At 45.1% G+C, this 22,474-nt stretch overlaps 1 protein-coding gene across 7 annotated transcripts in view; it reads left to right on the top strand.

Annotated features, from left to right (window-relative positions):
- The window catches only part of RIN2 (Ras and Rab interactor 2), a 62,767-nt gene extending 41,765 nt beyond the window's left edge, over positions 1 to 21,002 (top strand). For all 7 annotated transcript variants that reach the window (XM_082303183.1, XM_082303185.1, XM_082303189.1 and 4 more), the window contains 6 exons: positions 1,130 to 1,221; positions 4,298 to 5,419; positions 12,989 to 13,294; positions 16,182 to 16,313; positions 16,887 to 17,050; positions 20,026 to 21,002. In XM_082303183.1, coding sequence (XP_082159309.1) covers positions 1,130 to 1,221; positions 4,298 to 5,419; positions 12,989 to 13,294; positions 16,182 to 16,313; positions 16,887 to 17,050; positions 20,026 to 20,343 — 2,134 coding nt within the window. In that variant the 3' untranslated portion in view covers positions 20,344 to 21,002. The remainder of the gene's footprint in view (positions 1 to 1,129; positions 1,222 to 4,297; positions 5,420 to 12,988; positions 13,295 to 16,181; positions 16,314 to 16,886; positions 17,051 to 20,025) is intronic.
- The last annotated feature ends 1,472 nt before the right edge of the window (positions 21,003 to 22,474 follow it).

Genomic DNA, 22,474 nt, shown 5'->3' with positions numbered 1-22,474 from the left:
AGGAGGTACCCAACCAGTTTTTTTGAGGAGTCAGGGTTTAATTATCTTTGAATTGAGACCATGATGATGATCTGGACTCTGTATTGTCTGTGGGTACCAAGTTGAAAGTGCCTTTCAAATGCTTTTTAGCTTGTGTATCTGTCTCATGCATATGCTTGATTTGAGTGTGAGTGGAGTTCTGAGATCCTGTTTTTTCCAAAAGCTAACATACAACATAGAGAATATATATGTGATAAAGACCCACTGTCTGTGCTACAGCAGATGGTTGGCTTGTTCACAGCCTTAAAACCAAAATTCATGCTGACACCAGTTGTGTAGGATTCTCATTTAGTCTGAATTCCATGGGTGCTTCTACTACAGGTGTTGCAGTTTAGCATGCACTGTTGCTTGAGGGTATTGGTACCAACAGGGCAGGTGAGAGGTATACTATTGGTTGATGGCAGTGATTGTACAATGCACATACAGTTGCTTGGTTTTGTCCCTTAAAATCTCTGTCTAAAAGTTTTTTACGCTGGATTTAGTATATGCTGTTCCTCATGGATCTATCTCCCTTTGGCAACATCCAGTGAATGTCTAGTACGCAATGAAGTGAAACCACACAAGAGAATAAATTGCAAAAACGTTCTTAAATGAAGTGTCTTCAGCCTAGAATAGAGTAGTACCAACACACCCTTAGCTTAGAAATTTTTAGAGTAGCTGTGCAGCTACTCTTTGAAATTTTTATTCTGAAAACTGGAATAGCAGTAAACAGTGTATTCAGAAAGTAAGAAGCTTTGTTGAAGTATTATGGGCAGATAACAAGTTTGCATCTCACTGATCTGCTTGTAGAAGAACAGGTGTAAAAGCTTCTTTTGGAAAGGCAGAAAATACTGGATGGCTCTGTGGAAATGATCCTAGTGGAAAGTCCCAGGCACTAGTCTGTCATTTGCCCTTCACAGCACTCTGCAATGTAAAGGAGCCCTGGGACCGGTAATGCTTAACTGCGCTGTATGTTTCAGGATCTTGCTACCTGCCACAGCTCAAGAAGAAAATAATCAGAGATCAGCCACTGCCAGAGTTTAAAAAAAAAAAAAGCTTTTAAAGCTATGGATGTTGCTGAAAACCATAATGGTTTTTTCTTTGAAAACAGGGATGTCCTTCCATTCACACTGAAGTTGCCTCATGCAATTGCTGCAGCAAAGACAGAAGCTGAACTTGAAGAGATTGCTCAGCTTGGACTGAGTAAGTAGTTCTCTATAGATGTCCTTCCCTGTAGCACTCCTGTAACCTTGAAGAAATAGGCTGTATCAGTAAATAGTTCATACTGTTTTGTGACGATACAAATTTCATTTAGAAAAGCAGTTTCTCTTACTTGCCAGACCTTGTTCTGGCCAAGGAGTGGTGCTCTTCCTTCTTTCGCTGCCTTCTGTGATATTTTTGTTAGTGCTGTTTCCTTCTTCCTTCTTCTCTCCCCTCTCTGGGCAGCCCTTTAGCAAAGCAAATCTCACAGTCCCCGCACAGAGGTTGATGTTGCTTCTGCTCCAAGACCTAACATTGTCTGTGTGCTCATATAGCAGGCACTGGCTTTATAATTTATTGTGAGGAGAGTGTAGGAGCTGAGGTTCCCTGTTAATAAAACTTCTGTTCAGATTGACATGCAGACTTAAAATGGTGAATTTTGAGATCAGTGCCTCAATGAAGTGGCATATTTAGAAAATGAGGAGTGTGTAAATAGGATCTGCAGAATGTATCCATGGGCATGGGCTAGGCGAAATTCTTAAGATACCGAAAGACAGTGCGAGGACATGTCCAAAAGACAAGGCAAGGACATGTTCTTGCATCGCTTGGCTGCTGCAGCTAAACACAGGCTCATTGTAAAGCATACCTTGAGCTCGGAGGAGATGGATGCAAAGCCTGGTGGGATTTGAAACTTGGGCACCACCCAGATGAATCATTGAGCAACTCCACACTGAGCAAAGTGCTGAGTGGCCTCATTTCCCTTTTCCAGGAAGGGAAGGTTGACTGTCAGCAGTCTTTGTTGCAGTAGATTTTTAAAATCATCTTTGGTTTTGAAAAGGATCCTCTCTAAATCAGTGTTAGCGTGAGGATCTCTTGAACTGTTTGGTGGGACTTTGCAGTGAAGTCATACACGGGGATGTATTGCAGTGCTTTGCATTTTGGTATGCTGCAGTAGCAATGCAATTAAAGGGTTTGTTTTAGAGAGGGGATAAATCACTTCTGCACTGCTTGTCTGCAAGTTTAGGTAATCAGGTGAGAGTATGGATTATCATGGGAGTAGAGGCAAATATGGTACTGTTGAGGTCAGTGTCGAGATGGCAAAAAGAAAGTAACAAGTCTGATTGGGATACGGTGTAATGAAGACCATCTCCCAGTGACCCAGGGGAGCCTTAAAGTAACACGAGGTGAGTCTCTCCAGAGGGGATGATAATGGTAATGTTGATCAAGCCCTCCAGGCTAACTGCACTTTGTCACCAGTACCCCAGAGCACTGTGGCCTGCTTGCTGCAGAATTAGTCTTGCTCTTAAACAGTCTCTGCATTGTGCGTGTTTTTTCTTTAGCTACTGCATTTGAAAGCTGAGGAGGAGATTGATGGATCAGTGTCTGTGTGATTGCTGTATTTGGGATCAATTATCTCATACACACCAGATTAAGATCACAGTTTCTATGAGCTACAACCAGGCAACAAAGTTGAGATTTTGATGGAATTTTAGGTGTCCACGTGCAGAAAGAGTGCACCAGGAAGTCAGCCGTTCGATGCTGTGGACTCAAGAGAGGCCTAAAAACTCCCAACAGCCCTTCCTTTAAAGTGTGAGGATTTTTTGAGGAACACATAGGCACAAAATCCCGTGGTGTGTGAGCACAGGGTTTTATTCCCTTTCAGAGCTCTCTTGTGCAGTAGGCTCAGAGGGAGGGCTGCACAACACAGGTCAACAGCACGTAGCCCATCAAACCCCACATCAGGAGGACCTTAAGGTAAAGATTTCAAGGCTGTTGCCAACCTGTACGGTTTCATGTGCTGAACATAAGATTCCCTCTCAGTCTCCCTTGTGTTTCACCTGCAGCAGTGCTTATATCACATGTGTTTGCAGCAGCCACGTGCCAAGCACAGGCACTGAGAGATCTCAGGCAGGATGTGAAGTCATGAAGCTGGGAACACCAGCAACATGGCATGACTATGTAGAGAAACATGCCTGTGCCTGTCTATATGCATGGCCTGTCACCATGGGCTATTTCCTGTCCTCTGCCCCGCAGGCAGGACACGGTGGCTGGGCATGGACCTGTTGTGGATGCTTCACATTCATGCAGTTGGGCCGAGGTGTCATTGCTCAGTTGCCTCCAGTGAGGCATCTTGACACTCTGTGGGAAAAGGGACCATGTCATGATTGGCAAATTTTAACTAAATCTCCCTCCTCTGGTATTCTGCCCTTATTTCAGCATGATTGCTGCCTTCAAGGACACATCTGGTTTCAGTCTTCATACCTTCAGGAACCGATGCTCTTTAGCAGTGACTTGGTTGCACAAACATGCTGTCACTTTGCTGGGCTAAGTGCAGAGGCTGCAGCTGCAACTTGCTGGGGTAGCATAGGTTTTCCATGCTGCTGGTGTGGGACTGCACACTCAGTCTCTTTATGTGTTGCTGCATGTCTGTATCCTCAGGCAAAACGTCCCCATGGCAAAGGCAGGGGAGCAGGCCAGTGCCCTTATCAGACACTTGAATACTTGGTCTGCACAGCTGAAGGTGATGTGTGCATGCACCACAGCAAACTGTGATCTGTCTTTTCATGTATAGTTTCATGCGTTCACTAGGAAAAGAAACCGAACCAAGATACTTGTAGAGTTTCTGTAAGTGGCCTTTAGCTGGTGTAAATACTCTCAACTATTGTCTTTAATGAAGTGAGCTTATTAATACCAGCTGAGAATCTTGCCTTATTGCTCCTGAGTGAGATGCTAGTGAGCAGTTTGTGTTCATTTCGGTCTCAAGCCAGTAAAAAGTATTATGTTACAGTCTCTGTTCCTTTCTTTGATTTTCAGTTAATTTTTAAGTTTAGTGGGCTGATTGGAAGCTATGCATTGGTCGTGGTATTTATAAATGGGTAAGAGCAGCCCCAGGAATGTAGCATGCAGTTATGTCAGGGGGTGCTTTAAGAGGTTCGCTTGGATTTTTTTTGCCCCTTTGAATTAATAAAATCTTGCCTAAATTTCTTGATACTTTAAACTGATGTTGTTGAGCAGAATGTTCTGAAAGCCATCTGCCTGCTGTTTTGCATTCTTACGTTAATGCAATGATGATTTTCAGACTTTTGGAGCTCCCTGGCTAACAGCAACTCCCCGGATCCTTCACCTCCCTGTAGGCCTGTGCCTTTGGACAGTGCTTGCAAAGACTCACGCCAGCTCTGCCTTATAAATGGAGTGCATTCTATACGAACCAGAACGCCTTCAGAGCTGGAGTGCAGCCAGACCAACGGAGCGCTGTGTTTCATTAATCCCCTCTTCTTGAAAGTGCACAGCCAGGATGTCAGTGGAAGTCTGAAAAGGCAGAGCCCGAGAACTCAAGACGTGAATGGCACAGCGAGGCCTCGCTCCCCCCCGCCCCGGCCGCCACCTCCTGCTATTAATAGCACCCTCACGAGCCCACAGCTTTCCAGGACTATAAAGCAGGCGAGCATGCCAGAAACAGTCAACCATAAGGAGAGAGGCTTGGATTTGCTGCAGAACAAGCCCACCCCGATTCCGCCTCCTCGGCTGAAGAAGCAGGCTGTGTGCTCCGAGGCGGACGGTGCCTCCCGGAGCACGGCGGCGATCCGGCCTGGCTCCGCACGCGTGCCCGAGGCAGCTGCTGTTCCAGGTGAAACCCTGCCCGAGCCAGCTCCAGCAGCTTCCAAAAAGACGCCGGCTGCCATCTCTGAGTCACACGTCCCGTGGAATGGAGGCCGGCAGAGACTGAGCGACATGAGCATTTCCACCTCCTCGTCGGACTCGCTGGACTTTGATCGGAGCATGCCGCTCTTTGGCTATGAGGGGGACACCAACAGCAGCCTGGAGGACTTTGAGGGGGAAAGTGACCAAGAGAGCATGGCACCCCCTTTGAAGCCCAAGAAGAAAAGAAGCAGTTCGTTTGTTCTCCCCAAGATTGTGAAATCTCAGCTACGGAAAGTCAGCGGAGTTTTCAGTTCCTTCATGACCCCCGAGAAGAGGATGATTAAGAAAATTGCAGAGATGTCCCGGGACAAACGCACCTATTTTGGATGCTTAGTACAGGACTATGTCAGCTTTCTCCAAGAAAACAAGGAGTGCCATGTTTCAAGCACTGATATGCTGCAAACAATTCGTCAGTTCATGACCCAGGTCAAGAACTACTTGTCCCAAAGCTCCGAACTTGATCCCCCAATCGAATCACTGATTCCTGAAGACCAAATAGGTAAGAAACACTGTCCTGTGTTTTGGGGGGAGGGTGAAAATGTGTGATCTGTCTTTATAGTGATAGTCTTTGTCCGGTTCAGAAAGGTGGGGCTAACTTTGCTAGTAGAGCTTGAGCCACCGAGTATTTGAGTCTTAAAACAACATCCCCCTCCCCCCGTCCCCACCCCGTCCCCACCCCAAATTACCCTATCGGCTTCAAATGATTACACTACGAAGTTGTTCATAAGAAATTATCCTTAAAATAAGTGCAATGTGGACTTTTTACCCGTGATTATTACTTTTTTAGCTGCTGTACTGTTAACAACAGAGAATCCTTTATTTGCTGGCACACATATATTTTTCCCTGAATTGGGCTGACATAGTTCTCAGTGTTTGGTCTAAAACTGCCAAATCTAACCGTATGGATTGTAGCTGTAGAACTAGAATTTATTCAGAACCAGTGACATTTAAGAGCAGGGAGACATTTTATGACAACTTAGTTTTGAAATAAATCGGATTCTTCCAGACATTCTTAAGTCACTTCTAGCAAAGCTGTACTATCCCGGCACTTGAAACTAAATAAAAGGATACGTAAGAGCTTTAGAAAACAAACGTGTGCGAGAGAGAGAGAGAGAGAAGGGGCTGCTGATCCCCAGTTTTCTGTACTACTCCTTTATATGTGTTTGTGAGTGGTTGTGGATGAGCTATATGTTAGAATATATGTTTTAACAGCAGAGAGAGACTTGTGTATCCACAAAAGTGAAATTGCTGTTGCTGCATAAATCTCAGTTGCCTCTCTTGCAGAGTCTGAGCAGTATTTGTAAAAGAGCCTGTAAGCCACATTTAAGAGGTAAACACGCCTCAGGGCAGAATACTTTCCTTGTGAGCTCACTTCAGTCCTAATTTGCTTGTTTTTCTCCATATCCCAGTGTCCCAACAGTTGGCTCAGTGCAAAATTGGCAGATACTTCTTTCTCTGGGACTAGAGGGTAATTTTATATTGACATTCTGCCTGTCCTCAACCAAGAGGAAGTATTCTCACATAACCTCAACTTCATTTTCACAAAGTCAAGCAAAAGTCACAAGGACTGCTAAAGCAAATACAGAAATGTGAAGAGTGTCCTCGATATTGAGACTCAGAGACATGTAATACTCTCACTATAATAACAAAGACTGTTAGGTGGGTGTTACATGGAAGAAAAAGCACCAAATTAAGCCGGGGATGCAGGCGCATTTTTGCCTGAGTTTCTGCAGAGTGCTGGATATTTGACAAAGCAATACAGATGCAGTTTGGTTGTAATTTTGTGAAAGCTTGGTTTGTTGTGTACTTTTCATTTCACAAGGGTGTGGTTTGATCGGACTGTGGGTCTCCCAAGACTGGAAAAAATGTTGTCTCCTATTAAATGTTTCAGGCTTTGGAGTAGCATAAGCTATGAAATACAACAGCTAAAACTGCCCTGGTTTTCTTCAGGGACAGAAAGTCTGATTTTTATCATGTGGCCAAACACGATTAATTTATAAAGTGGGCTGGTTTAAACAAAGGAAGAACTTGCTTTTGAGTTACCTACTGCCTTTGGCTTGCGCCAGCAAACAACTGCAGTGGATCAGGAGCATCAGATGTTGCTGATCTAAGCAGATAACTATGTGACAGCAAAATTTAGTCATCCCTATAGAGACCTTTTTATGAAGTAGAGCCCTGCCTGTTGTCCACAGTTTTGCTTGACTGTTTCCGTATGGAATTGCAGCCCAAATTTTAACTTTGTGAGTAGTCGTTTATCCTGTCTTGTCAGTTCACACTTAGGTGGTGCAGTTTTTTCCTCTAACGTGTCAGCCTGGTGCTGGATGTGTGCTTCTGGGATAATACTCCTCCGTTCTGAGTCACTCAGGCTTCACTTTAACCCTCTTTTGTCTCCTGAACTTCAGTAGGTGCTGGAGCAGCACCCCCAAGTTTAGTGAAGCCCTGGATGTTTGGAACTTCTTCCCATGTCTCTGTAATGACCTTTGTGTTCGTGTAGCTTTTCTTCCGGAACTGCACCGTGGACCCTTGCAAGTAAAAGACTTCTGCAGCAGATCTTTTAAGTTTCCCAGACAGGGGTCCCATCAAATTGTTAAACTTCTGCAAAATCACTGGCAAAATATGCTTCAGGGTTTCTAATTAGTTCTGACAGATGCCTCCTGATCTTAGCACTGTAGGCTGTTAACCCTCCCTGAAGCAATGGGACTCCGGGCGTTGGGACAGAATCAAGAGTAAGGCACGTGGCTCTTTATTGTTTTATGGATGAATGCAATTTATTTTTTTAAAAGACATCCGCACCTCAATTTGTATCCACAGAATAAGGACCTGAACTGGTCAGAGCAGAGGAGACCCTGATAGACCACAGCTGCTTAATCAGCAAATGTTTGGGAGTTTTTGTTTGTCTTTTTATCTTTTCCTGGCTTTGAACAGAAAGGAGTTGAGTCGAATGTTGTCACTTCGCCAAGTGGGATCTAACATCTGAACAACTTCAGTCTCAGTGCCCAAATCTGGCCCTGAACCAAGAAATGACTGGTTTAAACCATTTGTCAGTAAGGTACTGACCGATCATGTGGGAACGTACCTGAACAATAGTGTCTGTTACTTGTTTTGGTATTTCTGATATGCAAGGGATATTCGAATGCTGGATGTTAAAAGAAGCATGGAGAGAATGTGTTGGCACCTTACTGGCAGTCCATGCCTTGTTGCAGGGCCTTGGGTCTGTACAGAGGAGTTGCAGGCAGACAGAGCTGGAAATACTAATTAACTGAAGCCCAGGACTGACCCACATGGTACCTCTTTTCCAAAGTCCATCTTGTTTGACGGTCAAGCATGGATAATTGGGTTCTCAGTGCTGTATTTTATGTACCTGTTCATGCACCCTGCTTATGGTTATAAGACAATATTTCCCTTGTTTGTTTATATGGAAGGTGCACAGAATTAAGCCTGTGGGTCGTAAAAAGGTTAAGCGGCAGCCCACCCCAGATCCCCTCTTCTTTACTAATCCAATTATCCTCCTAAAGGAATTAGAATGGTATGTCACTGTTTCTGCTTGAAAAACCCATGCCAGCTGGTTTTTGCACTGTGTTACTTTTTAGGTGCTTGTACATTTGTTCTGGTGTCCTGTCCTTCATTGTAGCATCTTTTCAAGTTGAGTTTATGCTGACAAACATGTCCCTCAGCGCACCTCCTTTCACCACAAGAGTGGCGGGATAGGGCAAGTAGGAAGCAGTGGTAAAAGCACTGAGCAGGGGCAGAGGACCAGGTTCTTTTTCTGACCACCCCTTGGATTTACTTTGTGACTTATTCCCTGCTTCTTTTCTTTACTGCTACTTTAGGAGAAGACAAGTGTTTACCACACAGCTATGGCATGAGTTTTAAGTAACCCACAGATGTTTAAAGCAGAACACACCTAGCACAGGTAGTTGTGTGATTCTTTGGTGTGCTTTATGTAGGTCAAATGAGGAGAGGCTTACCTTTCATCCCTAGGTGCTAAGTCTCTGCCACCACTGCCTGTACGTCAATCACCTCGGTCCTACCTCTGTCTTCAGGGTTGTGCTGATCATCAAGGAATGTGGGTTGTGTGAGGTCTTACTTTCAAGTGTTGCTCCTGTGGAGGAGATACCCATGTCTGCACCGTGGACAAGTCATGTGACAGTGTAGACACCCACCAAGAAATGGATGCTTGGCCATCCTGACATGAGCTATCTTCAAGTAGATCCGTGTTGGTCGTGCCAGTCAACAAACTTTACAAGGTATTAGGAAAATGCAGAACAAAGCAAATGCAGTGTTAGCCAGGTGTCATGCATGTACATGCTGTGGTATTCCAGAGCAACTTTCTGCTTTCAGCTCCCAGGCAGTGTGACTTGTGCAGGACTGTGCCTTTTTGTGGTGGTTCTCAGGCTCACTCAGTCTCCTACCGACCCCTGATTTTCCTGATGAATGGTTTGGCCATGGTAAGCAGGGCTTGTGTATAAATCCAGGGACTGGAATCTGACAGTGGGGCATCATCTCAGTGGGGCAACAATAGTTGGTAGGTAGCAGGGAAACTGACAGCCTGGAAAAGGTGAGAGTGTGCTTGCAGTTTGAGGAAGTGCGGGTTGTAAGGAGGCTGTGTAAGGACACTGGCCATGACTAATATGTTGTCCTGTCTAGATGCAGATTTGTGTGGTTGGCAGCAAAACAAAAATAGCATGTCAGCACAGGATACAGATGTGTTTCCACGAGTCACAACGAAACTAGCTGGCTGGCCTTTACAATTCATTTATCAAAGCACTTCCAGTTCCCATTTTGAGGCTACAGGCTAATTATAAGCATCATTTCAGGAACAATACACAGTGTTCAGCTCAAATTGTATTCAGTTAAAAAAAAAATTATCTCCAGAGTATCTGTTTTGGTTTTGGAGTGGTAAGCATCCTGGGAGGATATTTGAAAACATGCATCTGAAGTAAACAGAATTTTTGTTGCTGATTTGGGTCTTAGAAATATGCAGAGATGTTAAGGTAAAGAATCAGACCTCAATTCACAACTTAGATGCTGATTTGCCTGGGAAACACTTGTATATTTTCTGTGGCCCTTAGAAGTCAAACAGTGAAAAACCGCTGCCGGCTGAGAATTGGTTGGTAATTGGGGTCATATCCAGAAACACCTTTATTGAAAGTGGCCACAAGCAGCAGGTGCTGAAGAAAGGGCCGCTAGTTGGATGGTCTCACCCCAAACATGCTTGTAGGTGCCGTGACACTGAATATTGTTCTAAGACTTCGATCACAAGAAGTGCTGTCCTTCCAGGCTTTAATAATAATATAAAATCTTTATAAGCTTTGTATTTATTAGGACACATATGGGTATTACTATTGACCATTAACAAAACAGTCCAGCCCTTATCAGTCTTGCTGCTGTTAGCCTCACCAGCTTGTTAGATTCTGCCACTTTTTCATTTGAGGGCAGAACTCAGTGGTTCTTATGTCTGTGCCAAGAATTCATAAGGGAGAAAAAAAGGTTGTGTGTTGTTTTGGGGGGTTCTTTGCGTGTGGTTTGGTGGATTTTTGTTTGTCGTGGTTTTTTTCTTTGTTTTGTTGTGCCTGTGTGGAGCTTTGAGCACAGCCACATGAGTTATGTGATCCCTTCCTGTGTGCTGCTTCAAAATGATTTCAGGTTTCCATGGAAATTGTGGAACGTGATCGAGCAAATTTCAAAGCAATTTCCAGGCACCGCTTCTGGAGCCTGTGACAAATTGCAAACGTGAAAGAAACCTTGCCATCTTGCACAGCTGTAAAAATCTGCGTGGTTCATCTGGAAGCAGCACTACCTTTCAAAGGGTTGAGGGCAGAAGCCCTGAGCCTTCCACTTCCCACCTAGACAACGAGCCTGGCCCCAGCCAAGGACTGGGGCTCTGGGGAGGAATTTTCTCTCCCAGCAGCATCCAGTTCCTTTAGCTTCTGGGGAGGCGCTGCTTCTGCTTCCTATTCCCGTAGAGAATCAGTCACATACAGAAACATACTGAGTTTTCCGAGGCTCCTGTGAGCAAACGTGGTGATGACCCCTCTTTATTGAGGTGAAGGATGGCTCATGCTCAGTATTCATGTGCAGAACTTCCAGTGGAAGCCTGTGGGAGTTCAGCTTTCACGGGGATAGAGCTCTCGCACTTTGTATGACATTTAGCAGCGCCAGCTGCTTTAATAAACAAGACCAAGTGGTTGGAATGCACACTGCAGAGGTGTTCCTCTTACAGGCGAAGCAGTCGGTGTTTTTCCTATTTTAAAAAACCAGGTTGTAGAAGTAAAGTAAGCTGAATTGTCAAAAAAAAAAAATAGTCATCAGTAAAGATGGCAAAGAACGATTTGTACACTCTAGAAATTTAGCTGGCCAGCGCACCTGTGGGCGAAAACCTGTGCGTTTTTCTTGGTGGAAAATTGTTTCTGCAATTGTTTCTGCCCCCAGAGCCCTGAGGATTGCTTTGATGGCAGGGAGAGGCAGTTTCTGTCCCTGTGCAGGAGGGTGATGCTTCTATTTACCTGGCCGGTTTGGTGGCAATTGTGTGGCTCTGCCAAGTACAATAGATAAGGATCAGGCCTTTGACCACCCGCTAATGTGTAATTGATGGCTCTGGTCTGGTGGGAGGCTGGATCCAGGCCTGGCCGCTGTGCGAGAGGCCACCAAGAACATGTCTCAGACTGCTCATGCCTTTACTGGTGCCTTCACTGACAAGCACAGAAAAAATGCTACGTATGAAGTCAAGGCACCATATGTGGAGTGTGTGAAGGGTGTGTTTATGTGGGAAAGAGAGGTATGGAGACCCAAAAGGCAAAAGGGCTGGACACAAGGATAGGATAAATGAAAGCAAAAAGCAAGAAAACAGAATAGCGCTTGTTTGGAGAGCGTGTGGGTGTGGGTGTAAATCCCAAGCCTTAGAAATAGTGTGTGTGATTTAAAAAAGAGAAGGGAGAGTAGGGGGAAAAGAAAGAGGCTATAGTCTACGAAAAACACAGAAGTACAGGCAAAGAGCCTGGGACAGGCATGAGGTTTAATGAAACATTAATGAGTCACCGCTACTAGCAGGAATGTGCACTGCTAATTTGTGTGAACGTGTGATCTGGCAGTGACACAGCCTCTCCTCTGTGTGCTCCCAGTCCTTGTGCTCCTCTGCCTGCTCTAGGCTCTGGTCCTGCCCCACACTCCTGCGGGGATGGCAGAGGAACATTCCCCACCATGCTCCCCACCATGGTACAAATAATCGATGTAATCTAATAACTAATGTAAGCTGTGTTGCCATAAGGATGCTGGGAAAGGAAATCAACTTTTGAAGTAAAGGTTTGCTGAGAAAATGTTTAGCAAAGAGCTTTCTCTGTTGACACAGTCCATACTTTGAAAATGGAGAACGATGGTTAAAGAAAAACTGGAGTAGAACAAGAATTTAAAATAAGCCCTGAAGTTAGTGGTTACTGTGCCATGTGCACACTATTGCCAAAGAACTTCAAACTTGATGACAAAGCTGTATATAAGCTTGTGTGATGAAATCTGATGCTGGAAAAACACAGCTTGGTTTTCATTTATAGTTTAAAGCCTGTAATCTGTCCAGTTTCATAAAGATCCTGACAAAGTTGAGCCAAGTTTCAGGAAGTCTTCGTTGAGTTATAGTTTCCAATGGAAACTATACAAGAAGGATAGGCTTTAATGCCAAAGCAGACAAAAATTATGATTTTGACTGTGTTTTACGTTAAGTTTGGGAGTTAAAGTCTAAACTCAAAGTAAAATAAAACTTGCAGACTTCCGACCAACAAAAGAAAAACTTAAATAGACCCGTGGCTTTTTTTTTTTTTTTTTTAACTATCCCTAGTCTGTCTGTGTGGGTGTGGTTTTATTTATTTACCACATTGCCATAAATGACAATGGAATACAGATTCTACTCTGCCTCTTGTTTTTCTGTTAACACAAACATCTGGAAACTCAGCTTGTGTAATAAATGGGCCTTAGAAAGTAGGTTTTGCTCTGCAGGCTCTCTTTAGGGAATGGTTATATTAATGCTGGCTCTGCTTTAGAGGGAGAAGTCAGCTGGATTTGTGTTTTCCTGTTGCAGATGTTGTGCTGGAGAAGGCCATGCATAAGTGCATTCTGAAGCCGTTGAAGGGTCACATTGAAGCGATGTTGAAAGAGTTTCATACCACGGATGGTTCCTGGAAACAACTGAAGGAAAACCTGCAGCTGGTGCGGCAGAGGAATCCTCAGGAACTGGGCGTGTTTGTTCCCACACCAGACTTTGTGGACGTTGAAAAGATTAAAGTCAAGTTCATGACTATGCAGAAGATGTATTCACCTGAAAAGAAAGTCATGCTGCTGCTGAGAGTTTGCAAATTGATTTACACTGTTATGGAGAATAACTCAGGTACGGTGCTTCCTGCAGTTCAGGCTCACTGGTATTTCATACCTGGTGTTGTCTTTTAGAGGAATCAGACCATCTCATTCTGCAGCTGAAGCTCTTGTAGCCTCTCCTTGTCCTTTTGAGAGGAATTCTTCCTCTCTCCTTCTTTCCCACTGTCTCTGATCTATCTGGCCGCACATCTTAAAAACTCGTTGTCATGGGTGGAGTGGGAGCTTCAGACAAAGTGAATTAGAGAAGCCCTCCCATGGAGTCACAAGATGCAGGAAGGACCCTCTTGCTCTCTAAACTCCTTCTCAGAGAGGGGGCTGGGTGCAGCTGGAGTCAGTCTTAGCCCAGACTTTGTCAATGGTTTAAAGCCAAAGAATTATAGAGGTATGATTGAACCTTTGTACAGCTTTGTCCTACAGGATTAAGGATGGCTAACCAGATGTAGTTAAATTAAAAATAAATTATTTATTATGCTAAATGATCAGACAAAAAAGATCTTAATCTGAATAATTTACTACACAGCATAGAAGTAAAAACTACTAGTATAGTCTAGTGTAGTATAACGCACTGTATCAAAGCAATTATAATAAAGCAATTATATTAAAGCTAGCAAAAAACCCCAAAGCAATTGCTGAGTAGAGACTGCTGTTACTTCCGGAGACCAGCGACCAGGGGGGGCAAATCTCTTTTGCTCAGCCTCCAGGAGTGGCCGTGAGGGGTGTTCCCACCCAAGGGAGGAGTCTTCACACACACTCCAGGAAGGGATATGTTAGAAGATCCTGCCGTTCGAAAGTGGGACTGGAGTTGCGGAGTATGAAGTGATCGATTGTCAGTCAGATGTCTCCGTGCCAGCTGTGTCAGCCTAACATTTTCAGATAAGGATACTTTACCCTATCTGCCACATCTTTGCCTCAGCTTAGGATCAGTCAGGATGTTTAACTTCGGGGTTGATGAATCAGACTGGGTTTAGCATAATTCCACACCAAAAGAAGTGTGACACCACTTCTTAGTTCACCACTGATAGTGTTGAAAAACGGGGCATTGTTTTCCAGGCAGAGCATCCTACAGATGTGAAGCAGCTGAAAAAGAGCAGCTTTCCTTAACTCTGTAGGCTTTTGAAATTGCCTGGCAGAAAGGCTGTCCTGTGAGCCTTGAATTTAACACTGATTCTAAATGAGTATTTTTCTGCAAATTGTAATAGAGGCAACACCCTGTATTTAGCTATAGTAATTCAATAGCGTGTATGCAATATGACAACTACAAGAGTTCCTTCTTAATGGGTGGAGGAAAGCAGCCTCTAATCCAATATTTTTGGCTTGCTGTGCCACTGAAGATTCTCGTTTGGACACTTTTTGTCATGCTTTTGGAACAGAAATGACATCTGTTTCTGCACTGTAGCAAGAATCCAAAAGTGCCTTTGAATCCTGAATACTGAAATGGCACTACAGACCAGTCAAGACCTGCTGAGCAGTCAGTGGTCCAAAATACTGTTCTGGATGGTGTGAATTTATAGGTGAAACTCTGACATTCTCTCTTGCACTGCTGTGGAACTCAACAAGCTAGGGTGTAGCAGAGCTGTGGCAGTGGAAGATTTTTTTCCCCCTAAGAGAGTATAAGCTGCTGCAGGTGCTTGGCAGTTGTCTTTCTAAGGAAGCATTGCATGTGCAGATCAAGACACCTACTTTCTTTGGAGATCTGAGATGAATGGTGAAAGCTCGTGGCTTTTAAAGCCCCCCAAGTACTTTTACAAGATTTAGGACTGAGCTCCTGCCCAGCTTACTATTGCATTTCAAAATTCTGCATTTTAAAAATGGATATAGGAATCTTGGCCTGAAGTTCTGTAAACTCCTCTCACAATACTGTGTTATTGCATTGAGTAAGGTGTTTCCAACATGCAGAAGGAAAATACTGAGAGGCTGCTGCTGGTTAAGTGCTGCACTGGGAGACTTGGGCTAAGATGCTGCAAATGCTCATTGGGCTGTCTTGTTTTGTCATGTAAAGTTTGTTTAACATGTCATTGAGCCAGCAGCTGTTTGAGTATCTGCTTTGCCACATACTCCCAGCCAGGTAAGTGTGTTATCTGGGGTGTGTGCCTCAGCTGGTGTCACTTGAGTTTCACCAGAGTTGCAAGTTGGCTCCTGCTCTGGGCGATTCTGAGTGACCATCGCATCAGTTCTGCACTAAACACCGTTTAGCCAGACCCAGAGATTTGGCCACATAGTGACTTCTGAACAGAAAATCAGAATGCAGGAAAAGTGCCAGGACCACGGCCAGGCCCGGGTACAGCACGGTCTTTGTGGGTCATTGTCACTCCAGGCCCTTACAGTCTCTCCTCATCTTCCTTGTAGGCTCCCTTCAGGTACAGGAGCCATTGCTCACTGGTGTTTTTGACTGTTCTGTCATGGAAATGAGTTGAATTTCCTTGTCAAATCTAATAGGCTTTTATACTCGGGCTTCTCTGCTGAGAGATTCATACTCAGAGAGTGGTATTTGTGTCTGGACACTTCCAGAAGGTGGATGTTATCCCTGGATGTATAAAGAAAACGCCTATCCATCATCTCTCAGGCAATGAGAGCAGTGCAGGTGTCTGGCATGGCAGCCTTTCCACCAGTTCACTGGTTGAGCTGGTGCCAAGGTGAGCCCACTCTCTAAATTTCCCTTGCGTGCCTCAAGGCGTGCATCGTAAGATTTGTGCTTGTTGGAAGGACAGGATTGAGCCGGGCTCCCGAGCAGTGAGTGTCAGGCGACGTTCTCTTTGCTGCACGTTGGTGACTCCAGGGGGTTCTGGAGTAATACAGACATGCTGGCTAGAGAAGGCACAAAAGAGTGCTTTCCTTTCAAACACGGGAACTGGTGAAAAAGTGTGGTTTGTCTCTCACTGCCTGCATTCCCTTCAACCCAGGGAGGCTGTATGGAGCTGATGACTTCCTGCCTGTGTTGACATATGTGCTAGCCCAGTGTGATATGCTGGAGCTGGATACTGAAATCGAATACATGATGGAGTTGCTGGATCCATCCTTGCTGCATGGAGAAGGTAATCAATTTTTTTACTTGTTTGTGTGATTCCGGAGTACAAATCTCACACTCAGTTGTTGCTTTATTGCCACTAACAGCGGTTGCTTTGATGCTGATGAACACTGGTAGATTGTCTTTTACTTTGTTTAAGCAGCCATGTTTATTTCATCCACCTCTGAAGCTTGGGAAGAAAACAAAACACTGTTAGATAGTTGTTTAGAATAAAGCTGGTGTTCCAAGAGTAGAGGAATAAACACTTGGGAGTAAAGGAGAGACAGGAGTCATTTAAGGAATCGGCTTTCCTCAGCATGAGTGGACCCAGCCACGGGCACCGCTGTATCATGTGGAGCACATGCAACCACTGAATGCGTCTCAGTGGCTGAGAATACACCCTCCAGCATTTTGCAGGCTGTTTTCATGAGCTGTTTTCATTTAGTGTGTAAATATTTTGGCCATAGAGTAAAGGGACTTTGTGTATATCTGTGTGTGTGTCTGGGTGCCTCTCTGGATGTATTTATACATCTCAAAGAAAACGGTCTGTACCTGTGACTGAGACCACTCTGAGACGTTCTTCCCTTGCTGTCCTTCACAGGAGGCTATTACTTGACAAGTGCTTATGGAGCACTTTCACTGATCAAGAACTTCCAGGAAGAACAAGCTGCCCAACTGCTCAGCTCAGAGGCCCGAGATACTCTCCGGCAGTGGCACAAGAGGAGGACAACAAACAGGACAATACCTTCAGTTGATGATTTTCAGGTAGAGCTCAGGGCTGAAATAGAAAATGGGGTGATTGTGTTGTTGGAAATTGCCATTTGAGAGGTATGATTCGTAGCAAACTCCCTTGGGGCCACAGGTGGAATGAATCAGTGCTGAGATTAGGGCTGGCAAATTTGCCTCTGTTTTGAAGTCTTTGCACTTTTTATCAAACAGTTTCATTATGCCAGTCTGAAGAAAACACTAAATAATAGAGCTTTCTTTCCTTTCCCTTTTCAATCCTGTAGAGTGAGGAAAAACTGAATTGTATCTTAGATTCAGCTTTTTTGTGGACTTACTGTTCAAAAGATCAAATCCAGATTTCCAGGGGCATAAATCAGCACAACTCCCCAGTAGCCAGTGGTGACATAAAGCAGGTGGCAGGGAGGAGAGATGGGAGAAATGTTCCCCAACAGTTTTGAAGTTTAAGCAGGCAGCAGAGTTCTGTAATATGGATGTCTTCATGTTTGTTTGTGTTTTGTTTTGTCCCCTGCATTTTGTTCTGCTCTTCCAGAGCAGGGCAGTGCCTTCAACTGGAGAATAACAACAGTCGTTATTACTTCATCTTCTAAAACCAGGCCTGCATCTCGTTCATCTGCTTTGGACTGACTGTTCAGATGCAGCCATTTGTGGGCTGAAAGAAGGAGGATGTTGGAATTGAGAAGAAAGGATTTACTCCTTGGTGTTCAGTCCTCTACAGTTAGGAAGAGGAGAAGCGATTACGAGCAATTCCAGTGCCTGGCCAGTGCCCAAAGCCCGTCCATCTCCCTGGGATCCATGTTCTGTTCTGCTGACCTGTAGTTAGGTGTCATATTCAAGCAGCTGGAGTCTTTGTTCTTTCTGGCAAAACCCTGCACTTTGCATAGGAGCATCCAGCACCTTGTATTTCTGCTGGGTGACAAAATGACAGAAGAGTCACAGAATCACAGAATGAACTAGGTTGGAAAAGACCTCTGAGATCATCAAGTCCAACCTTTGGCCTAACACCTCCTCATCAACCAGACCATGGCACCGAGTGCCACGTCCAGGCTTTTTTTAAACACATCCAGGGACAGTGACTCCGCCCCCTCCCTGGGCAGACGATTCCAGTGCCCAGTCCCTCTCTCAGTGAAGAATTTTTTCCTGATGTCTAACCTAAACTTCCCCTGGCACAGCTTAAGACTGTGTCCTCTCATGTGGTTGCCCGAGAGAAGAGACCGACCCCCACCCCCCAACTCCCTGGCTACAGCCTCCTTTCAGGGATTTGTAGAGTGATAAGGTCTCCCCTGAGCCTCAATTTTTCCAGGCTGAACAGCCCCGGGTCGCTCAGCCATTCTTCAGAGGGCTTGTGTTCCAGGCCCTTCACCAGCCTTGTTGGCCTCCTCTGGACACATCTGAGCATCTCAACATCCTTCCTAAATTGAGAGGCCCAGAACTGGACACAGCACTCGAGGTGCGGCCTCACTAGTGCCGAGTACAGGGGAAGAATGACTTCCCTGGTCCTGCTGGCCACACCATTCCTGATACAGGCCAGGTGCCATTGGCCTTCTTGGCCACCTGGGCACACTGCTGGCAGATTCCTTCTGCAGGATCTTGTATGAAGTTCCATCTTCTCTTTCTCTGCAAATGAACTTGGTCCAGGCTCAATGTTCGGTTGGATGCAGGAAGGTGCAGAGGGGCAGGGAAGAAGAGCTGTCACTGAGTGTGTCCAGTGCTTCTCCTGCTGTTGCCTCTTTCAAAAAAACCTTGAATCAGTTGATCCCACCACTCCCAGGATGTGCTTGGCACAAATGCAGGCATTTTGCTGTCTGCTCAGAATGCCAGTTTTCTCTCTTCTCTCTCTGAGTCTTGCAGTCCTGAAATGGAGCACCTTCCCTAGAGCCAGCATGGAACACACCTGTAGCTCCAGTCGTCTTTGTCCCAGGGAAGCAGGGTGTGGTCATGGCATTTCTGTGCTGCAGTCTCACAGCCTTGCCAGCTTTTGGGCCCTTGAGGCTCTTTCCACCTTCCCCACATGGAAGGAAAAGCAAAAACCCCTGTATTTTGATGATGATTAAATACAGCTTTCTGATACTGTGGAAATAGTTTTGATACTTAGACTATGAGTTACGGGCATTTGTAAAAAACTTCAGCCTTTCCTTCCAGCAATCCCATCCATCAAAAAGCATGTGCATTTCAAAACAGGTCTTAAAAATTAAAACTAGTGTGTTCTGCCTTTTCTAGGAATGTTTTTTTCCTACAAGTTCTTCAAACCAGGTAACAAAAATGGATTAGTACTAATCAGTTGGGTTCAGTCCAGATTTTTAAAATCTTGTTGCAGAGCTTCAGTGTTTCAGTCTGCCTGGTATCAAGAAATACTTTATTAGACAAGAGAACTCTTTGGAACTTCAGTCAGAGGAACGTTCTTCTCAGTCATAGCTTCTATCAGCTTGTTTCTGTGAAATGTGAACTTCTACCATTGGGATTTAACATGCTTAGTTTATTCAGCAGATGAACCGTATGTAGGTACCAGCTCAGTCAATAAACAGCTCTTTTTCACTGTAATTTTTTCCACCTGCTTGAATCTTACTGCAGTTTAGTATTTTAATTCCAGCTAATTTTTCTTTTAAAACAAGCAAACAAACGAACAGAAAGCAGGCGAAACTGCATTTCCCTGTGGGGCATAGTTAGAATGTATCCGTGTTAACAGAGTTGGGGGTGTGTGTCAGTTTCTGCAGGAGAAAAGATCCAGCTTTTGCCTCAAGATCACACGAATTTACTCAAATGGTGCAGAGTAAATTTTCTTTCTGCATCCCTCTAAAAAAAATGAAATGCTGTCCTGTGAAGCTGGGTTAGGCCAGGCTTAGACACCAGGCTGCAGCTCACGGGCTGGCTGTAATGTACAGGAATCACCAGGGTGTGCTTCACAGCTGGAGCAGGGAGAGGCTTGCTTTTTGTTGCTGACTTTTCAGAGGATGAGGGTTTTTCGAGTTCCTGATGTCTGCTTTCTTGCTCCACAGAACTACCTTCGTGTTGCATTCCAGGAAGTTACCAGTGGCTGTACGGGAAAGACTTTGCTAGTAAGGCCGTATATCACTACCGAAGACGTATGTCAGCTTTGTGCTGAGAAGTTTAAAGTGGCAAATCCAGAAGAATACAGCCTGTTTCTTTTTGTTGATGACACCTGGCAACAACTGACAGAGGATACCTACCCTCAGAAGATCAAGGCGGAGTTGCACAGCCGTCCGCAGCCCCAGGTCTTTCACTTTGTCTACAAGCGCATTAACAGTGACCCATACGGGGCCATCTTCCAGAACAGCAACGACTCAGCTTCTTAAAACCAGCAACTTGTCATTTTAATGTCTGTTCCTTGTTAATCGTTACAAACATCTTCCTTGGCTACCTTCCTTAGGAGCTAAAACATGTCTTAAACCATAAGTGCCTGGTAAAACACGCGCTGACATTTCTGGCAATGCTTACAAAGCTCAGGCACACTGTGCACGTGACCTGCTATGCAGAATATTCCACCAGCATGTCTGAGGAGACAGCCCACGAGGCTGCATTTCTTGTACCACGGGCTCCTTTGCAGCATGTGGCCCCTCAGAGGTCTTTGCTGTAGTGTGCCAAAACCGATTTCCTTACACTCGGCGTTTCCACAGACGTCACTCTCATTTGAATCTGTGTGCAAGACAAGCGTTTCTGTGAAGTGGCCGGGGTGAGCTCAGTTCTGCCAGCAGGAGTTTGACAAGGCTGTCCGATGCAGGGCATCAGTTCACTCAGCATTACCTGGATGATTGCATCCTTTTCTAATTTTTTTTGATTACAGAAAATCATCATGTTTATATATATATAAAATAGATATTTTATAGCAGTTGCAGGTAAACTGTCAGGGTTGGTTTTGGAAATATTTTTTTAACTATAAAGTATTCTATAATTATGCATGTGATTTTTAACATTTAATATACAAGAATAAATCTCTTGCTGGTTTTAGAGTATTGCCTTAAAAGTCTGTGTGGTTTCTCTTCTTTCCCTCTTCCAGGAGAGTTCTTAGGAAACTTCTGTTATCTGTAAGAAGGTTGTAACATCAGAACTACTGATTTCAGTGCCTTTATCTGAACTTGATGTATCGTTATCTGTATTATTGCTTATGTGCATTGTTTTAGACAGAACCAGGGGGCTGGAAGAGCAAATTGAAGGAAAAAGTTGTAGAGAAGGGGCTGAGAAAGGATGTAGAGAACCTGATTTAGGATTGAAATCCATCAGTCTGCTGCTTCAGGCTCCTGGCAGGAGGTGGTGAAGGAGGTCGGTAAGGAAGTTCCATGTAAGCAGCAGTGCAGGTTTGCAGAGGGGTTTGGCAGCACCTATCCCATGGACTATTTGTGTCAGCAGAGGATTAAAGATGCCAGGAATGTGAAGGAGAGCACTGTTCTGTACAGTTTGTATCCAGTGTCCAGGTGTTTCTTGGCCTGCAGAAGGTGCTGCAGCATTTCATGGCACTGCGTCCCTCGGTGGCGAGAGGGAAAAGCGAGTCCTGCGTGTGCTGAGACCGGACGGTGTTGAACGCACGGGTTCCGTGGGTTTGTCCCAGGCAGACGAGGGCGTGGGGGACCCTCTGCACCCCAGCCAGGGCAGGCAGGGCTGAGAGGGCTGGAGGGGTTCTCCCCAGCCCACTGGGAGCAGTGTGACACGAGGCAGGTGCCTGCAAAGGGGCGTTGTACTCACGGGGATGGGCCCATGGTGTCGGTTTGCTGTGTACCTGAGACCCCTGGCACGGGTCTGTGTCTCACTTTGTAAAGGGTGAGTGTTGCACAGAACCATACGCTGTGAAACTGGGTGTTAATTTGGGATGTTGTGTGCTGTGGGTTTTGAATGGTTCCCACAGGAAAGTTGCATGTATGGGTGGCTCTGATCTGCTGGGTTTTGTGCTGCTTGTCCCACTACAAGCTGTGAGCAAAGGAGGGTCGTGGCAGCTCTCTCACCGAGCTGGCATCCTTGGCCTGAGGAGTCGTGGAAGCAGCTGGCAGGCTTCTTGCCTGCTGAACCACTTCTTGTGGCATTAAGGCTGACATCCAGGGCTAAAGAAAATTCATCCCTTTTCATACAACAGTGGAGCTGACAGGAGAGGGAAGCACTGGGGCAGAGTATGGAGAAACTCAGAATTTCAGGTGTGACAACAGAAAGCTCAGGGTGCAAAAAGGGGGGTTTTGTGTGCCCAAATTGCCTCGAGACAGCTTTGCTGTCCTCTGCAATTGTGCCTTCTGAACACGAGAGCATTTCACTCGTGGTGCTGTGCCCAGCAGTCCTCACAGTGCTGGGAAACAGACGATACTGAAAATTGAAGGAATTTGGCCGCGTATAAACGAGCCGTTCGTTCTTCTCCGGTGCGAGGGCTTTGATGTTGGTTGGCAGTAAAGTTTCCTGGTTGTCTTCTACTCCTCTTGCTCAAAGTCAGTGTAGGATTTCCAAAGA

The sequence above is a fragment of the Coloeus monedula genome (assembly GCF_965178545.1).
Source record: "Coloeus monedula genome assembly, chromosome: 2".
NCBI lineage: Eukaryota > Metazoa > Chordata > Aves > Passeriformes > Corvidae > Coloeus > Coloeus monedula.
The sequence above is the reverse complement of the archived record's forward strand: the minus strand, read 5'-3'. Positions and strand labels throughout refer to the sequence as shown.